Genomic DNA, 19,572 nt, shown 5'->3' on the forward strand with positions numbered 1-19,572 from the left:
AGATGGATTCGATGCACTTAGCCGCGTGCCATTAGAAGCACCCGGTGTAAGATAATCGGCCTCCTGATCGCAGGTCTGCTGCGTCTTCGCAAACACTCAGAGCTGCTGCTCGTGTTCAGCCGCCTGTGCCCGCACGTGTTAATGCAGCCGCGCTCTAATCAAGACAGACGTGTGATTTACAGAGGTTGGATTGAGGTTTGGGATGCAGCTGCGAGCACAGCAGCGGGATCATCGCTGCCATGTTTACAGCAGCAGCTGCCATCTGATACACACGGAGTCTGATATAAAGTATCGGCCAGTTTTGTTTTCGTTAGGCGCGAACCTTTAGGCCAAGACTGGGCTGTTTCCTCCGCAAAGCATTAATTAAGGAAACGCATGCGTTCCACCGAGCAGACGTTTAGTGCGTGCACGCCTTCTTCACACATGCACATATGAAAAAAGGCAGGAGGAAATGAGCATCTGCGTTCGCAAGCGTGCCTGTTTTTCTGTTTGAACAGAAAAAAGAGAAGGAGTCCACATGTGGTCTGTCTTGACCGCACAGCCAGACTCCACCAGCGGCAATTAATCACTTCATTCATCTATGTTTGTGTCTCAGGTCATTAAATATTAAGTACATGCGCACACACAGCGGCGCACAACCGTTTGGCTTCTTGAGCTACCAAATATGGTTGTAATTATGTGAACAGGAACCAGTAATGTGTTTCTTATTATATTAGCAGCACGGGCTGAACACACAATAGCCTGTTTGACCCTCGGCCACAAATTAGTTTTGAAAATATTTCTCTGTCAGAGTCAAACAGCCTCAAAGCCCCGGGGACGAGTCCGCGTGAAAGCGCCCACAGCCCGTGCTGTAGTTTTATCAGCCGCACTGTACATGATAGTAATTGTGAAGTGGATTACAGGCGTCGGGTGTGTAACTGTTGCACTGAGGCCGGCCCCACCCAGTCACACCTGCTAGTGTCAACACCTGAGGTCACGGGGGGCTGAACGCCTCGGCGGAGCCTCTAACTAGCCTAACGACTGGTCTGGTGTCTGTCTGCGCCCTCCTCCGTCCTGCATCCTTCATTTGTATGTCTGCCACCTCCACGTAACTGCTGCTTTGCAGTTTGGAGTAAGCGCCTCAGGCCTCGGCCTCATCTCTGTCTACTTTTACATCATCTCATCTTGTCTCCGTGACATTCTGACTCCCTCACTCTCTCTTCCCACCAAAGCTGTCCCTCATCTAAACGGTGGAAGCCAACACTGGATGATTTGAGTTCATCTGAGTCTTCACCGGTTCTACCTCGCGCTCAGCTGCCGTGTCGGCCCCTGGGGCAAATAAGTGCAGTTCGGTGACTGGCGCTGGGCACGTCAGCATATCTGCACCCACTCTGTCTCTGTCTTTCTCCCAAATAGTTGACCTCATTGGAGTTGGGCTGTTATCACTCTCCCTCCGAAGCAGGGCTGTTGGCACGACGACAGCCGCTTCCACAAGCACCGACACACAAACAAAGGACACACAGTCTCACTCGCTCCTTTACAGGCATGCAGAAAGAAAGACGCATATTTGAGTGCAATTTTAATCACTGACGTCTAAGATGAGGTTGCTTCGCTCGGGCCAGAATGCCTGTGGCCTTAAGCTACATGAAACAGTCGCTAACTGTTCTAACTGGGATTTGTCTAATCCAATTAAATGATAAAGTGCAATATGGATGACGTTTGACAGACTTACGATATTTTCATCAGCCAGTCTGTCTGAATAAATTTATGAGCTGCCAAACCTTGTTATCGGCGCTGGTTTTGTCATCTTTGATGGTTTTCGACATACTTTCTCCTCATCCAAGAAACCCTCATCTAATCATCCTAAGCCCATTTATACAAAACAAAGAGCAGCGCTGGGGATAGAAGCTGCCATGTAGACGCATGTTATAATTATGCATTATAAATGTTCCCCTTTATCTCTGTTCCCGCAGACCCAAAGCAGGATGAAGTTAATAACCGATAACTATGAGGACGACCACGTCCATCTGCAGCATCACCCTCACCATTCTCACCACTTGCATCCAGCAAACGTGCACCATCGAAGCCTGCCGAGAGCGCACCCCCACGCCAACCATCGGCCCCCTATGGATCAGGTCTGCCTGGCTTCATGTATAGAGGTGGTGACAATGTGCAAACTGATGGAGCAGTAGTAGATACACAGTAGAGCTTGAGTCTATGGCTTGGGCTTGTTTACACCAGTTCTGGACCTGATGCTGCTACAGAACATTGCTGCTGCGGTTGAGTTTTCCCTCTGTCTCCTCTGCTTCTTCTCCATCGACCCCATTACATCCTGCCAAGTTAGTTACTCATATCATTTAGCTAAGTGGCCTCGAGGTTAACGCTGCCAGATGAGTGTGTTTGATTGATGGGATTTGTGTGCGAGATTAGTTTAGATATCATTCATACGAGCTCCGTGTCACATCCACACTCCCCTGAGGACACGCTTCATGTGTCTGTGTGAAGACGGCAGCAGAACAAGCTGATGTTGTTACCAGCGCTTAGGGTTGGTGCGTATGTGCGTGAACGCCCATGCCTGTCGCACGCCTCAGCCCCGATGAGACACTTCAAAGACGGAGGCAATTCCACTGTCTTCCCAACAGCCAACACAAGCTTTGTGTTACTCGATGCAGTATAAACTCATCACAGCTCAATTGTTATCAAGAAGCAGTGACTCGGGGGGATTCCAGGCCAGTGTGTGTTTGTGTGCGTGTGTTTGGAGCTTTAGGACAAATACCTGGGGATTTCCACCTGAGACTAAATTACAACATCTGTTCTATCTGATACGCACTATTACATGTTTCAAGCCTTTTTTAAAAGCTTGTGAAACTGCTGAATAAACGAAACACGCACTGGGGATCCCCTGTCCTTAATACCGCACAGTAGAAGGCACACACACTCAGTGGCATGATATTCAGGAGGAGTATACAGTAGGTCTGCTGGTTTGTAATCTTTTTTTTGTTTTTGGGGTCTTTTGTGTCCCAGGGTTCAGCTGCCACAAAGCGTGAAGGTCTGCAGTTAACAGACATCCATACGCACACGTTTCTCTTCAAAATCTTTGCTAAACTATTATTTTTATACAGTATATCACATTGGGGTATTACATTTGAACTTTTGAAACATTCCTGTTGTTTTTGTACTTTGTTAAGCTTTTCATTATTTCCATCATTGTTTATGGCTTCACATCAAACCCACCTGCAAGCGTCACTTTTTTGTATCGCATGTTACTCCCATATACTTTATAAAAATGTCGCGCAACATTTTACTGCAGCTGTGTTTATGTACAGTACGAAACAGTAGCTCTCTGCTCTCTCGTTTCTAGTCGGACTGAAAAGCTAAAGAACGTTTTATTAGTGTTTGGCCCTGGACATCTTGTTAGGATTGTAGGGAATAACACAACAACCTATAGATCTGGGCCAGTTGGTTCCACTAAGGTTGAATCTTTATATAATATACAAGGGAAATGTGATGACCCACAGAAGTAGAACTACTGTACAGATCCATCCAAATGCAACCAGGCCCGTGGTTCTGGGCTTTGCTGGATCCAGGGATGTCGCTCCAATGATGATTGATGATGATGATGATGATGATGCTAAAGTTCTGCTGGCTTATTCTGGAGGCTGCAGTAACTTTCCATTGCCATCAATAACACAACCCTGACCATAAGCTCCTTGCATTTGCATACAGAGACACATACCATATGCACTGCAGACACACCCCACATGCAAACTCAAATGCATCCACTTAAACTTTGCACACAAAAATGCGAGAAATGCCGCTCGTCATTGCTACAGTTAGTGGCCCATCCCGATCTCCTAACTACGGCCCGTGGGCTTAACTAAGCCCAGCACAATAGACAGGTGAAATGTAAGTGGAGGAAACAAGCACAGGAAGTAGGTTTAGCCTCGTAAGATGCTGCCCAGGACCAGGTCTCAGCATGGAGTGTGTGCACTTTGACAAGCATGGTGCGTTCATGTTGTTCTTGTTTAGCTGTGCCAGCATGACTGCCAGATACTTGGCAGTAGCCTTGAAAGGAAATGGAAAACAGCCACAACGTGTTTATCAGAGACAGAATTATACAACCATTTCTTTTTTCTTTCTAAGCCATAACATACCGCCTGCTTCACGTTCATGAGAAGTAGCACATATTTGGTATTTGACCTGTTTGCGTGGACATGTGTGTTTTTCTAGGTGTGCATGTGTGTGTGTGTGTGCCTGTGTAGTTCTGGCTCTGTTTAGAGGGCCTGTCACAGCCGTTCATTACATGTTAGCATTTAGCATCTAGCATGTTCCAATGAAAGGCCATTATATCTATAGCTTAGCTGCTAAGGTGGAGTTTACCAAGCCTGTCACAGCCACTCAGTCCAACCAACGCCACCGTGGACTGCAGCCAAGGCCCCTGTGCTTCTTGCTCAGGCCTCGCTAGCGTAGACCCTGCTGTGCCTGAGCCTCGTTCAGCATTACACAGGCAAGGCCTTGGCTATAGTGAGCTGCCAGGTCATGCTAACCGTTGTAATGTTAGTGTCTAGGTGAATTAGCCTTCCCGTTAGCAGGGCTCCTGTCTGCACAGTTTCAACCCCACATACCTCTTGTGTATTTAGGTCCTTACAATCACACTGAGAAAAGCATTTAGTGATTTCATACACTGCTTTTCTGCATGAGGAACACGGACAGAGGTTTCTGATTAAAAGCCACAGGGGGTTGAAAGGACCGTAACATTCAACAACGAGGCTCTCCTTGTAAAGACGCAACCACTGAGCCGGTTCTTGTGCAGTAATTAGTCTTTTTAAGGCCGTTGTTTTTCTGATGACAATAATGACATGTTTTCATGTTTCTCCCTACAGGACGATGAAGAGGGAATATGGGCATGATGGCCACCACCTGGGATTCCTATACCGTGTTAATGGTAAGTTTACATGCAGTTCTCCTTCTATTGTTTTAGTTAACTTACTCCCAATCAGTTCATGGTACTGGATACTGCTTTCAATGTTTTCATAACCTAAAACCAATAGGTTATTTAGAGGTTCAGGAACATTGATGTACCACAGTAACCACAGCATTACACAACTTTGACAGAGGAGAGTGTAATAGAACAAGCCACCATTGCAAATGAGTTTGAGTTGAGGAGTTGATTTAGTGGTTTATGCCTGGCTTTCTGTGAAGTGCTTGTACACTAGATGTGTGTGCAACGTGTGGCTATACAGGTTACTGTGAAGTACTAGACCTACAGGCTCATGCAAGCGTACCGGGGCCCAGAGGCGATAAAAACGACACGGTGAGAAAAACCAGAGATGCACAGGTCTGTCTCCCCGTGCCCCACTTTTCCAATTCTAGTAAAGTTTTACCACAGTACCCCACCCCGTTGTGTGCCAGTGTGGGGGGGGGGGGTGGTAATTGCAATACAGCGCAGAACAGCCAGGGAGCATGTTTTTAACAGTGCAACCTGAAAAAAGCATAACGTGAAGAATGCGGAGTCATAAAAGATAATTCCTGTTTTGAGGTTTTTATATCGAAGTACCCCCCCTCCCCCCATAGACTCAGGATGCCTTTGAACGCAGAGGTATGGGAATTGGTCTGTAGAGGTAGGAAGCTTTTGTTGTGCTTGAAGATATTAGAATTTTATTTAGGGGAATAATAGATTGAAAAATGTACAAATCGGAAATAAGACTAATAGAAAAAGGGGGACATGGGAAAAAAGTGGGAGGGGGAATGGTACGTATTTTTATGTGGGAACAAGAGGGAACCTCCAGCAGAATGGTGTAGTCATAGTTTCCAGCATATCTCATTCTGTTCCCCCAGTAATCCACAGGTGGACCATCACAAACAGATTCTGCCTCTAACCTCAATGTCTTAGTAGTTGTGCACTTTGCCCTGACACTGCTTTTGGGATTAAGAGTCCAGTGGCTTGTGTGAGAGCAAATGGTTTATGTTGCTGCAGTGCAAAGCTTTAGTGTGTTTAGCTATGATTGCCTGTGCATTTGAGTGAGTCCCCAGCATTGCTGAGCTATACAGTGCTAGAGCAGCCCACATAGTCTCTAATCCAGTCCATGTGTGCTGAGAATGCAGTAGTGTCAGGATTCACCGTAATGAAACAGACCACACTGCCCCCTTTCTCCTTCTCTTTCCGTCCCTCCATCTTTTTTCCACCACTCCTGTTCTTTCCACTTTTCTCCAGACTTCCCCCATGCTCGAAGAATTAATCCTTTAAGGTAAACCTAGATGGACGCGTGGCTAGCCCACCGCGTCAGTATCTCTATCGTGACGTGTGTGTACTCTGTATTCGAGTGTATTAGCGCTTCTTATCCCACTCTAATAGAATAAGCCAGGAACATTAGCCTTTAGCGCATAGTGGTGTTGTGGCTAGCGGTATCAGTGCTGCTCATCTATCCACTGCTGTTATTCTGGCAGTGCTCAACACGAGCGCCGCTAGTGTGTATTAGCTATCTTCTATGGAGGAACAGATGGGAGCCATTTAGCGGTGTGTAGCTACAGCGCAATAAGGCCGGACCTAATCCCCATATCCTGCCCATGAGTGAGCCCTCCCTAATATGAGCAAACAGAGATGACAGCACCGATAGACAACTAGCTGGCGATCGGAGTGTCTGCCTGCGTGTGTGTCCATAGGAGTGTGTGTCAGCTTTGATCGATATTTCATATGGATAACCTTGACTCCCAGTGTCAGACTACATGTTGAAATCCATACGTACCTTAGTGCTCCGCTTGAGTTGTGAGCGTCCAGTTGCAGAGTCGTATTGGTTACCCATGGTTCCAAGGAGCCGGGGGACTCTGGCTCGTTGAGATTGTGTACGACCTGCTGTTGATTACGGAGGCTTTGTTTACCCTCTTGGCCTCCAAGGCCTTACCCTAACCCCCCTACGTTAATGAAATTAGAATGTCCTTTTGGACAGAAAGCACAAGAGAAGGGGGTTGGAAAAAGTGAAGGAGAACATGGGGCCAAATGAGTGAAGCTGAGTGGGGGAAGAGGTTTTCTGGAAACATTATGCTTTTATCCCACCGTGAAGTTATTTGTACTGAATGAAGCAAAAAGAAGCTGAGAGGCTTTCCAAGTGGGGACTGAAATATGTTTGTGTATGTATGTGTGTAGGACTGTGTGTTCTTGTGTGTACGCAGGATGAAGTGAGGTCTCGTCCAGGTTAAAACAAGACAAGAAGATGGCTTTAATTTGCCCATGCTGTGTTTGCACTAAATACCGTGTTTGTATGTCTACACTGGGTATGTCAATAGTTTCTCCTTACTCATGTGCAATATAAACGGCTTCAACGAGGCTGGGAAAGGGAGCTGGAGTTGAGTGGGAAACTGATATTGGCCTGTGTTTCATTTATTATTTGAATATCCAGTTGAACTGTCACAAGAAAGTTTGTGCTTGTCCTGCCTGTTTCTGTTTAGTTCTATTTGGTTCCACCTCTATGGCCAAGGGCTTCTCACTGCCAAGACTAACCTAACGAAAACGCTTGCAAACATGGCGGATCATATGAGGAAGAAGTATATGAGCATGGTCTGCACACACAAAGCGCCTACTACCTTACTGTGTCGTCTAAACACCTTCAAGTGAGTGAGGCGCCTGATGAAAAAGGTTTAAATATGAAGCTGTTTGTGTTTCACCTGGAAGTGAGCTTCAACAAGCCATGAATGCAGTTCAACAAAGAAGACAGATGATATCAGCTGTTAGAAGTGATGCCAGTTTTCTGTACAGTTAAGATCAGAACAGTTTTGACTCGTTTTATGTCCTGTCTTATCTTCAGGCAAATAACGAAACCTGAATTTCAAACACACTTACAATGAATCGAGGTGAGACTGGAAAATGTGGCGCTGTTACCTGTGGGAAATGACAGTAGACACCTCAGTTCATCATTTTGCAATAATGCTAATAACAGTTTACAGCTCAGGCGCGGCGGCGGTTCCTATTACCCCGTCATTGTCACAGCAAACAAAATGTCATGCAAATATGAGCTTAGACGGATCATCACGGGTGAGTTTGCCAAAGGCGGATAAAACGGTGGCTGCCACCTTTTCCGCTCTCGGTGCCAGGTTGGATCTAGTGTAAACAACTATTGCGCCACACTTTAATTACTACAAGTTAATGGCTTATGTTTTTGCAATTTGCCTGAGGAAATATCCGTTCCACAGTGTCAACATTGGGTTGGAGTTTAAGATTATGTTGGGCTTGTTAGAGGTGAGTAGAACGAGTACTGCTGAACACGCTCAGTCTACAAAGATCCTGCAGTTCATTGATAAGTTGATTTATTCACCACAAACCTCTATTTTATCGCTTAGTCGTCACTTTTTGTTATTCTATAATGATTTAACTAGAAGACAGCAACCACAGTATTTGCCATCTCCTAAGAAAGGAGGTCACTGTTCCTCAGAATGAATTAAACTTGCTGGATGTTTGGCCCCAGTGCTGGTTATGACGCATTTGGAGAGTACTTTAATGTCTCCAATGACCAAACTTTCGGGTCACCGCGCTCGCCCTCAGCTCCAACATCTGCTGCGTGTATGTGATCGTGTTGGCACATGTGCATTTGTGTGCATTTACGTAGCCACTGTTTGCATTCGTATGTGCTCACACGTATGTGAAGCGGTGCTATGCTGCGAGCCTTTGCTGACCAGTGAACCGCAGCTCGCGGGGTCAGTAAAGGCGTCTGACCGAGGCCATCCCTCAGCCGGCTGTCAGCGTCATCAGTGCGCGAGGGCAGAGGTCGTTCCAGCGGGTCGAACATGAGTGGGGAGAGGTCCGTACCTCAGCAACACCTGAGCGCAGTCATTGGAGAAGGCCGTTTGTCATGTCTGTGTATCTGAAATGTACCCATTCACGCTCGCTTTCCTCTGGCATGAAAAATGTTTATGTCTTCTCTGGAACAGCGATGGGGCATAAACAACCATTCTAGCGGTAATAAAAAACCAGAGAGCTGCCAAAAACTCTAACTGTGCTTTGATTATACCCAGTAGCACAGTAAATTATACCCCATTATGGGTTTTTAACACACATGAAAGAAACCATCTTGATAAAAAAATATATTGCGCAATTGAGTATTACATAAGAAAATAAAACATAAACTCCTGTAAAAAACCAAAGAAGGGCTCGTTCCCGCCAGTCACCTCCATCACGGTCCAGTTCGCTCACTGCAGTTATGATCAACCTGACAGTGACGTATTGGTGTTTAAATGCCATGCGCAATATAACCTCTAAGTAGGTAAATAAAGAGCAGTGATAGAATCACTTCGTCTCCTCCAGCAAGAGAAGCTGTGGACAGACGGGACCCAGCGATGCCGGCAGACGGAGGAGGGAGGGAGGGAGGGAGGGAGGATAGGAAGGGAGGAAGGGAAGGGAGGGAGGAAGGGAGGAAGGGAGGAAGGGAAGGACGGCCGTCGTCGGAGGCAGACAAGTTTAATCACGCTTTTGCTTGTGGCCGTCTTGAAGTTGTATGAAGGAGAAGACAGTTAGACACCTGATGTGCGGATCATAAGGCAGTTCATCTGAGTAAGCGCCCTCTCCCCACCCACAACACACTCATTACACACGCCACGACACGGCCACACACACAACGGCTCGTGCAAACCTGCATGAGCGAGGAACAATGCGGGGCTTTGGTAATTGGGCTTCTATGATCACAGGCGAGTCCTTTATGGATCAGTGCTTATCCGTGCAGACTCAATTTGCATGTGTGTGTTCATCTAATCAGAATGATTCTACAAAGCCCTGTGTGGGCAACCTCAGCCTCACAGCCAAGCCCTGCTCCAAAGCCTGCCATGATTAAAAGCTGCCAATCACATTTTCCGTTCCCACGTTTGAATTTACCTAATTGAAGGTTTTCTGCCCAGTTTAACACAGGGAGGATGGTAATGATTCAGAGGCTTGTGGTCTAAGAATTGATTGATATTAAAGAAACATTTCCGCATCAGACTCTAACCCTAACCTCCTTTGTACTCCCATTTAAGAATATTTACGCTTGTGTTTTGAGCACATTATTGTCCTTTAGCAGACTTTATTTCAGTTGAATGTCAGCAGACACTTGAGATATTACTATTGTTTCTTGGGTAAGTAATTGCAAAGACATTTTTATGTTAATATACTGTAAGATATCGTTACTTATTTATAACAAAAAATTAAAATTAAAACATACCGTTATGATGATGATGATGATGATGATGATGATTATTATTATTATTATTATTATTATTATTATTATTATTATTATTATTATTATTATTATTATTATTATTATTATTATTATTATTATTATTATTATTATTATTATTATTGGACACGTGACATCACACATTACTTGAATTATAAAATTAGCATTTCAACATTTTAAGATGCAGTGCAGGTCCAAAATGCTGAAATGCCTTTACTAAACCACCTCATCCTCCCTCCTCTGCCTCAACATGCCAGGTGTGATTAAGTCTGTGTCTGTAAACCTCTCTCTGGTTTGGTCTCAGTGCAGAAATGGCTCCGCTCGCCCACAGCCATAAATCAGTTTACCTCAAGCTGTCGCTATTTTTCTACTCACTCTGCCTCCTTCTCTTCTCCCTGTTTTACTATTTATCAGTTATCATCTGCACTTCAAATGAGTCTGCCACAGGATTCAACAGTTGACCAAAAACAATAGAAATGCAGATTTAAATGTTGCAGTGGAGGTCAAATACAGTAGTAGACTGAATGATTGAATGTCTGTGGCAAGCCCTGTGTGTGTGTGTGTGTGTGTGTGTGTGTGTGTGTGTGTGTGTGTGTGTGTGTGTGTGTGTGTGTGTGTGTGTGTGTGTGTGTGTGTGTGTGTGTGTGTGTGTGTGTGTGTGTGTGAGCAAGAGATCCTGGCAAGATTATAAGGGTGTTTTGTGAGCTTATAGAGATGGCAGCACACAAAAGCCCTTCCCTCAGGAGAAACTCGCACCTGGGGAGGCACCTGTGAGCATTTACATGCATTTTTGTGTGTTTGTGTGTGTGCATGTGTGTGTGAGTGTGTGTGGCATGTACAGAGTAAAATCGTAGCAGGATGATCTGAAGGTCAGACCCTCAGTTCAGGCCGGATTACACCCAAAGAGAAAGTCTGAACATCCACAAAGAGTGGCTGCTGGAGGGAGGTGAAGGGATTTGGAGAGAGAGAAAAGGGAATCACAGCCTTTGCACTTTAAACCTGTTATTTTCCTCAGACTTCCTGTGCCCTCCTCTGTCTTTAGCGAACACACACGGACACATATACGCGAGACACTAAACGCCGCACAGCCCCAGGTCTGAGACGGAGAGTGAAGTTTGGGCACTGGGTTTATCTACACACACGCTTGCTTCCTGATTTCACGTTACAGCGAAGACATACAGTATCGTCACCTGTGTTGCTGCATAGAAAACCAATGTAATCAAGATTGACATCCAATGAACCTGTGGTGGAGAAATAACATGAAAAAGACTCTCAGAAGGTTTTTGTTTCCTGTTCTGCTGCTATCGGACTCAGTGCAGAGTCAGCGAAGCAGCCGTGTGACTGCCACTCAGCATTAGGAGCTGACCACTAATTAGGCCTCGTATAACAGTAGGCTGCACTCTATTTCTCACGCTAGCCCAACACTTTCTGGAAGGTCATCCACATGTAGGAAGCTTGTAAAAGGAGAGATGTGCAGTGCGCTGTTCGTCGGAACAACAACACCTTGCTCCATAATTGGTGTCTTGCAGTGTAATTGTGGATGTGTCTTCGCAGAAGACGAGCTGCTGACGCTTTAGCCAGCGACCTTATCAAAGGTTTAAAGCTGCATAAAAGCTTCTCCTCCGCTCGTCGGCTTGTTGTGTTTTTTGGTGAAGGCTCAGGTTTGGAAGTCAGAGAAGCCTTTCTGTCAGTGGATGAGCTCAGATTAGTGCTGCTGATGCCCCGTGTCCAGTCAGGGCTTGGCTCTGACTTTACAAGGCCGTGTTTGCAGTTGGAGCAAACGCAACGTGACATATTCGCTGTAGCTCTGTCCTTCCCTGAGCCCTTTATTCGCTCATATCTGGCCACACTTGTATGATGACATTCAGCACAGGATTAAAGCCCATGTAAGACCCTCCTCAGCTTACGCCGCTGCTGCCAAGAGCGGCTCTATACAACCACACATTTCTGCAGAGACACAAATGAGTGATACACACACACACACACACACACACACACACACACACACACACACACACACACCCTTGTTACTCAGCATGTCGTCGTTTAAATGGCGTCTTCCTAACAAATACACTGATACACACAATGAGGCAAATACACAGTGAACAATCACACAACATCGCATCACGCGACAAAGACATTTAATATGACACATTTATTATGACTACAGACTCACACTCCTCTTTCTGTGACCTTTCAAGCACTCTGCCTTCCCCACCTGTTATACTGGATGAAGGTAAGAAATAAGCCAGCGAAGGCGTCTCCCTTGATCATTCCTTCTCACCAAAAGCAGAGCAGAGCACCTCAGGATAACACCTCTCATCAATAGGGGCCATTGTACATTGCTCCACTTCAATATCCTTTCCAGGAGTGGCCTAGATTGTCAGAGTGAACGCAGCAAAGCCTCAACCCTGCAGCGGTGGGATTAGCTGCACTGCCGGGTGGTCCTTCTCGCGCTGATCTCAGAACAGCAACGCGGCTCGCAGCGAACCCATTATACATGAAGGTGTGAGGATTATGAGCCAGGACGGGTCGCTGGGGTCGCATCTGACCGCTGGAGGAGGACTGTACTGGTTGTCCGACGTGATTTCATTGCTCCTGTTTACAGTGTTTGTGTGAAACCGATGATATGAGAAAAGTCTCGGGATTAGAGGAAAGGTCTCGACCTGACTTGAAGGTTGTTGGATTGAATCACCGCTCTTGTTGGGAAAGGTTGTCTGGCTGGGTCGGCGGGTTCTGCTCGGGCTCTAGTGTTACTACGCGGAGGCCAGCGTTTGAAAGCTGTGGTTGTAATGTGCCACAGTCGGACCAGGACCAGCGAGGCAGACTTTACTCCATCGCTGCGGTGAAGAGCAGGCAGGACAGGAAAGACGGTGGCCAGGCCTGAAATAAGGCTAGCCAGCTAACATTAGCATTCCACCAGTTAGAAACCCTCCATGTTTCTATCAGAACTCTTACTTATTCGGTCCTGCTTGTTTATTCAGCATCATCTTTATTCAGCTTCTTGAATGAAAGCTCCATCTTTTAGCCTCCGTCTGCTCTTCCTCCCGTCCTTGAACGCATCAATCTGAGCAGGTTTCAGCTGAACGGTGGGCAGTGACTGGCGTCACGCGCTCCTGGGGACAGTTCCAGCACATGTTCCCCATAGAACACAGGTAGTGTGACAGGTCCGGGGCCGTCGGAGGCCCAGCGTTCTTCCCATCTGAAGGGATGGGAGCGAGGACAATGTAAACACTCTGTCACACACATAAACAAGGCTTCGCTCGGGTTTCAGCGCAGTCCGAGGACGCTCAGCCTCTCCTTCATAGAGAAAGTATTTGTGTAATTTGTTTATGTGAGATTCCATAGCTCTAACAGGGAAATGGCTTTTTGGGCATCACACTACACCTGAGTTCAATTTCACCAGCGCTCGCGCAGACAGATCGTAAAGATGGCATACCAGCGCTGACACAGTCTGTCTTTCTCCTCTGTCCCACTTTAATTTCTCGGCCTCCTCTGTCTCATTCGCATTCTTTCTCTCAGCCCACTCCCTCCCTCTCGGGCTCTCGCTCCGTCTATGTAATTATTCAACACATATTCAACAACAAGTGAAGCAGCGCAGCGCTGAGGCAACTTATAATTTTCTGTTTGACGTCTGTTTCATTGTAAGGATATAGTGTAATTGACAATGTAAGCTTAAGGCTATTTATATCGCGTGTTTGCATTTTCTGCAGAGATATTTCACAAGGAGAATTTGTGAATAACCACAGCGCTGCAGTAATTGTGAAACATGCTGTAGCGCATAATTAGCAAGAGCTCCCAACCAGCAGAATGTCTGCTGGCATGGAAAAGCAGTGTGTGTGTGTGTGTGTGTGTGTGTGTGTGTGTGTGTGTGTGTGTGTGTGTGTGTGTGTGTGTGTGTGTGTGTGTGTGTGTGTGTGTGTGTGTGTGTGTGTGTGTGTGTGTTTGTGTGTGTGTGTGTGTGTGTGTGTGTGTGTGCATTCTTACATGTTGGGGTCAACACAAAAGCAAACAAACGTGTTTCTGGAGCACAATCCAAACAATCACATCTCAGTGAAGCCGGTAATGTTCTATGTTAATAATATTTCCCAGCCACACACACACACACACACACACACACACACACACACGCACATGCACAAATGTATTCATCCCTGGCCAGCGTCAACCTCCTGCTACACTAAGCAGTGTGCAACCATGTGTTTAGCAGCACCAAGAAAGCTCAACAGAACCTCAGTGCGAATCGAGTGAAGTGCAGGCCAAAGAACAAGACCCAAACATGTGTTTGCATTGTTGTTGCCTTCTAATTACGCACACACGTAGCTATTTCTCTCACACTGTGTAAGTCTAGTGTACGTGTTGAACGAGCGTGAGCTGTGGTGTCTTTCGCAGTCATTCCATTCAGACTAACTCTGCTCAGCTAATGACTCGACTTCGTCCTAATTCATTTGCGTGTGCACGTGTTTGTGCGTCAGTGTGCTGTATATTTACTTGTATTACTCACACGTTGGACATATAAAATCACATTATGGGGAACGTCTTGGAACCCAGAGCAAGTTCCCATAATGTAAATCATGACATTTGAAGGTGAGACGCAGCCTAACGCTGGATGGAGGTCATGGTTAGGGAGAGTTGTGGTCATGGTCACGAACCCCAGGAAATTAGTTCAAACCATTATAATGTGATGAAAACATGAGTGATTGTGTGTTTGTGTGAAATACCGGCCCTGCATCTTATTGGAAGACAACTTTAGTCCAAGAGTACGCGTAATATCAATTTTTTTTCTATCCCACATTTAGAATCACATTAGCGTAGCCTCTGGGCACCAATTGTCTTTAAATACACTAGTTGGCATCATTTTCATAGTGGCAGGCCTCATTGATTTTGTGACCCCCCCCCCCCCCCCCCCCACACACACACACACACACACACCACCTACTGAGAGCATATTTCCCCTGAATTCTAGGGGTCAACAGGGGCCAGTAATGGTCAGATAAGCCGAGCGGGTTGCCAGATCTGACTTGCAGCTGCCAACCCGGTCCAGCGCCGCACACACGCCGAAGCCGCAGGCCAGAAATGTTATCTGTGATGTCAACTGTTGTGTCTGCTCCTCAGGCCGGTCCACCTCTGCCTCATCCCACCACCGAAACAACACACAAGCACCACAATCCACTGCTTTGATGTGAGAGTGGGGAGAGAGTGATTAACTTTTGTATATTTTGGATAAAGTGGGAAAGACGTTCATCGTTTCAGCGCATATTTGTGTGAGTTGATCAGACTATTAGATCATATGGTGTGTGTGTGTGTGTGTGTGTGTGTGTGTGTGTGTGTGTGTGTGTGTGTGTGTGTGTGTGTGTGTGTGTGTGTGTGTGTGTGTGTGTGTGTGTGTGTGAATGAAGCAAAATGCCATGGCTTATCACTGCAAAGCAGAAACAGTATTAACAACTGGTGAAAGATGTTTTGTGGACATTTCTCGGATTCCCTTTTGGTGGAAAGAAAAACGAGGAGAGATGAGAGGAGGGAGAAGGTGGGAATCAGAACGGCGAGAGGGCTGAATAATGAATTCATTAATGGCTGGAGATATTTCTGTTGGTTTTAAATCGTTGCCAGTGTTGTTCACTGAGCCTCCTCATCGTAATTCTCCGTCGTCGCTTTGTGGCAGTTTTGAATTTCCAAACACAGGAAGTGTTGATTTTCTCCTTCTTTGTGTTCGAAGCAAATTTGTGCGCGTGTCTCTCACATTCTCACACTCGTGCACAGATGTGCTTTGCTTGTTTGCTTTTCTTGCCAAGCAAAAATGCTTTCTTCTCTTCTCTTGTCTTTGTGACCCACTTTGGTGTTACCTGACTAGTGTGTGTGTGTGTGTGTGTGTGTGTGTGTGTGTGTGTGTGTGTGTGTGCGTGCGTGCGTGCGTGCGTGCGTGCGTGCGTGCGTGTGTGTGTGCGCGGGTTTAGCACTTGCTCACACAGACAGTGAGCAAGTGCTAAACCCGGTTCCTTGCCTGAGTGCTGCTGCAAAGGCCCAGACTGACAGAGAGGATTGAGGGTGTCATCCTGAGGATTAGACGTAATGAGCATGAATGAAATACAAGACAACATTGTGCACTTACACAAACACACACACACTCCAAACACGCACACAGTAATGTACACAGGCAATTATAGAGAGGTGTATCAAAGTGCTGGGATAAGCCTGCATGTAAATGCGTGTGAGCGGCCCATTCCATCATTACTGTACCTGCACGCCTCTACACGGAGGCAGCGAGGATTAGCTCCCCCACTTTCACTGTGTCTTGTCCCGCGCCTCCTTTCTCCTCGCCGCCTCCTTTGTGCGCTCGCTCTCCTGTTTTTCATTTGCGCGCTGGTCTGTGTATCGTTTGCGTATCGAGAGAGAGATCGAGCTCGTGATACGTCTTTGTTCCAAAGCGTGGTGTCAGACTCTTCTGGCTTGCTGAGCATTCCTACAGACGGTAATTACTTTTGGGCAGCGTGTCATGAGATCAGGCTGATAGAGATGGATCAACATTGTTCCAGTCTGCTTTTATTTTCTAGGCTTCTCATGAAAATTAGTTAAACCATGGTGAACTTTTAATGGCTGATACAGTATGTGACATCTGTCTCTGTATATCATACAGTATTTTTAAATGGCTGAACTTATTATTATTAAGGTCTGTTAACTTGCATTTGAATCTAAACTATTTCGATTTACAGCCCCTTTGTGCAAATTAGGCCCAAATCCATATGTGCCGTGGAACTTCAAAGGGTCTTTTTTGTCAGCAGATCTCTGGTTTTCAGCCGGTAACGACCGAGTGGCAGCTTCCAGTCAGCGTCCGGTCTTAGAGGTGCTGATAAGCTGGCACGGAGCAGCTGGCCTGGCACCGCCGGCCCTCGGGGGCGATGGGGAGGCCCGTTGGCACGGCGACCGCGTGGCCTTTACGGGATCCTTCCAGGGAGGATCCTCGGCTTTCATCTTATCACTTTTGCGCAGTGACACCGGCTTCAAAGAGCGCTGGCCATTTTTTACTGCCACCGCCTCTGCCCTGCGTGCGTGCGTGTGTGTTCCTGTTATCGACACATTCCCAGAGAGCTGTTCCAGGCATTAGGACGGTGTTTATTGAAGGCAAGGGCATGGCTTCAAAGCCCCCGCACTGCAGTCTGCAGATGCATGCACGCACGCACACACACACGCACACAGACACACACGCCCGCACACACACACACGCACGCACACACACGCGCACGCACACACACACACACACACGCACGCACGCACACACCACGCACGCACACACACACACACACACACACGCACCCACACACACCACACACGCACACACACGCACGTCCGCACACACACGCACGCCCGCACACACACACACTGACACACCTTTGGCTGCTGGAACCTTCTTAGCTTTTTGCACAGAATCGTGAAACCCAAATGACTCCTGGACCGCGTAGCGCCGTGTTCCTGTGCGGTGCAGTGATTGGAGGCGACATGTGCTGAGCTGGAGAAACGATGACATTTCAGGACTAATTGGCAAATTGTGGGAACCGAGTTACACAACGCGCGTAGCTGAGGCGAGCTTCATTCCACATGATATTGCTGTCATTTGTAACAGTCGCGTCACACTCACTACATCGTTGCTGTCGGCTGAAGAATGTCTGTTTTTCAAAAGCCGACCCTCCCGGCTGAACGATAACACTCACGGCCTCATTTTTAAACAAGTCAGTAACTTCATGCAGCGCGGCAGCGGTCTGAAAGACTAGAACTTAAGTTTCTTAACAGTTACAAGATTATTTATCAAAACACTAGAAGGTGTTTCCAGTGTTTGGTAACACGAGACAGTCCCAGGCCGAGGACTGACCCCACTGTAAACCAATGGCAGTCCTTCATGCTTTAAGCTTTACGAGCATCCCTGTGTGTGTGTGTGTGTGTGTGTGTGTGTGTGTGTGTGTGTGTGTGTGTGTGTGTGTGTGTGTGTGTGTGTGTGTGTGTGTGTGTGTGTGTGTGTGCGCACTCATGGGTAGCCGTGTGTCTCTGGTGCCTTTGAGGTGCGTTAAGGTGTGTTTCTCCCTTTGATGTTTGGCATTGGATGTATAAAAGGGTTGGTTTTAGAGGACTGAATTTTTTATGTGTGTGGTGTGTGTTAGCCAGCGGTGCTTGTGGTTCACCTTGCACCGGCCACCTGTAAGCCATCCACAGAAATTAGCCTCTTTAGTCTTGATGGGTTGCAGAGCGGAGAAGGAAGGGGCGGTGGCGAAAGGAGTCGCAGGGCGGGTGGTGCAGCTTCTCAGGAGCTACGTGTGTGTGTGTGTGTGTGTGTGTGTGTGTGTGTGTGTGTGTGTGTGTGTGTGTGTGTGTGTGTGTGTGTGTGTGTGTGTGTGTGTGTGTAGGATGCAAACTATTCTCATAACTACACTCTCGCTGCGCAATCGGAGCATGAAGCCATTTGTTTCTCATTTGTCTGCACTTTCTGGAGATGTGTGCGTGTGTGTGTGTGTGTGTGTGTCTGTGTCTGTGTGTGCTTCAGGTACGTATTTAGCTCTGGTATTCTGGCGTTAGGCCCAATCCTCCACAGTTCTGCTCTAACTCTACTAAACACACACAACCTGGACTCATTACGCTCCGTAAACAAATAAGTCATTAATACCAGCCTGCAGGCTCCACACGCACCAACATATAGTATATATGCACTTGTAGGCCACGCCCACTCCCTCCATGTCCAAGCCTGCCATTGGCTGTGGGGTTTGGCTAATGATGTGGTCCTTGTGCTCCTGCTTCCTGTCCTGTGCTGGAGGACTTCCTGTAGCAGAGTCATGTGGTCCTGATTACGCGTCCACATCTAAGGCCCCGGAGCAGGACCGCTTTATCAGATGCACACAGTCAATGGACGTAGCATAACCTACATGCGTCTTTGTCAGATATGTGATATTATTGACCAGGAGCACTGGAAATCCTGAGCATCTGTGTTTACTTCTCCTTGCTTATCTGTGTCTGTGTCTGTTTCTGTTTCTGCTGCCACCCCTTGTTCTGCAGCCAGGAGGCTGTTTGGTTTGATGAGCGCCTGACTGTTGCATTTTACATTCACACTCTTCTATTAATCTTATCTGTCTCACGCACACTTTATGCAGCGTCGCTAACGCATAGCTGTGTGCAACATCAGTCCAGAAACTCGAGAATGATCACGATGGTGTAAACACGACTTGTTTTTGTTGGGAGAAAACATGCAAAAGCGGGGTTTTGTAAATGGAGTGGATTCAAGCGACTGACAGAAAGTGGCGTAATCTAATAATCCTTTGCCTTTGTGTTGGTAGATTCTACATTTTGTTTAGCACACAGCAGCGCTATTATCTGGCTGGAGCGTCGCACTGTTTAACAGCTTCAGCCAAGTGTA

General features: G+C 46.8%; 1 protein-coding gene across 1 annotated transcript in view; it reads left to right on the forward strand.

Moving 5' to 3' along the window:
- The window catches only part of LOC114858680 (ERC protein 2-like), a 91,892-nt gene that overhangs the window by 61,007 nt on the left and 11,313 nt on the right, over positions 1-19,572 (forward strand). The window contains exons 18-19 of the mRNA XM_041071483.2: positions 1,953-2,114; positions 4,863-4,924. Coding sequence (XP_040927417.1) covers positions 1,953-2,114; positions 4,863-4,889 — 189 coding nt within the window. The 3' untranslated portion in view covers positions 4,890-4,924. The remainder of the gene's footprint in view (positions 1-1,952; positions 2,115-4,862; positions 4,925-19,572) is intronic.

The sequence above is a fragment of the Betta splendens genome, chromosome 7 (genome assembly GCF_900634795.4).
Source record: "Betta splendens chromosome 7, fBetSpl5.4, whole genome shotgun sequence".
In the NCBI taxonomy this organism is placed as follows: Eukaryota; Metazoa; Chordata; class Actinopteri; order Anabantiformes; family Osphronemidae; genus Betta; species Betta splendens.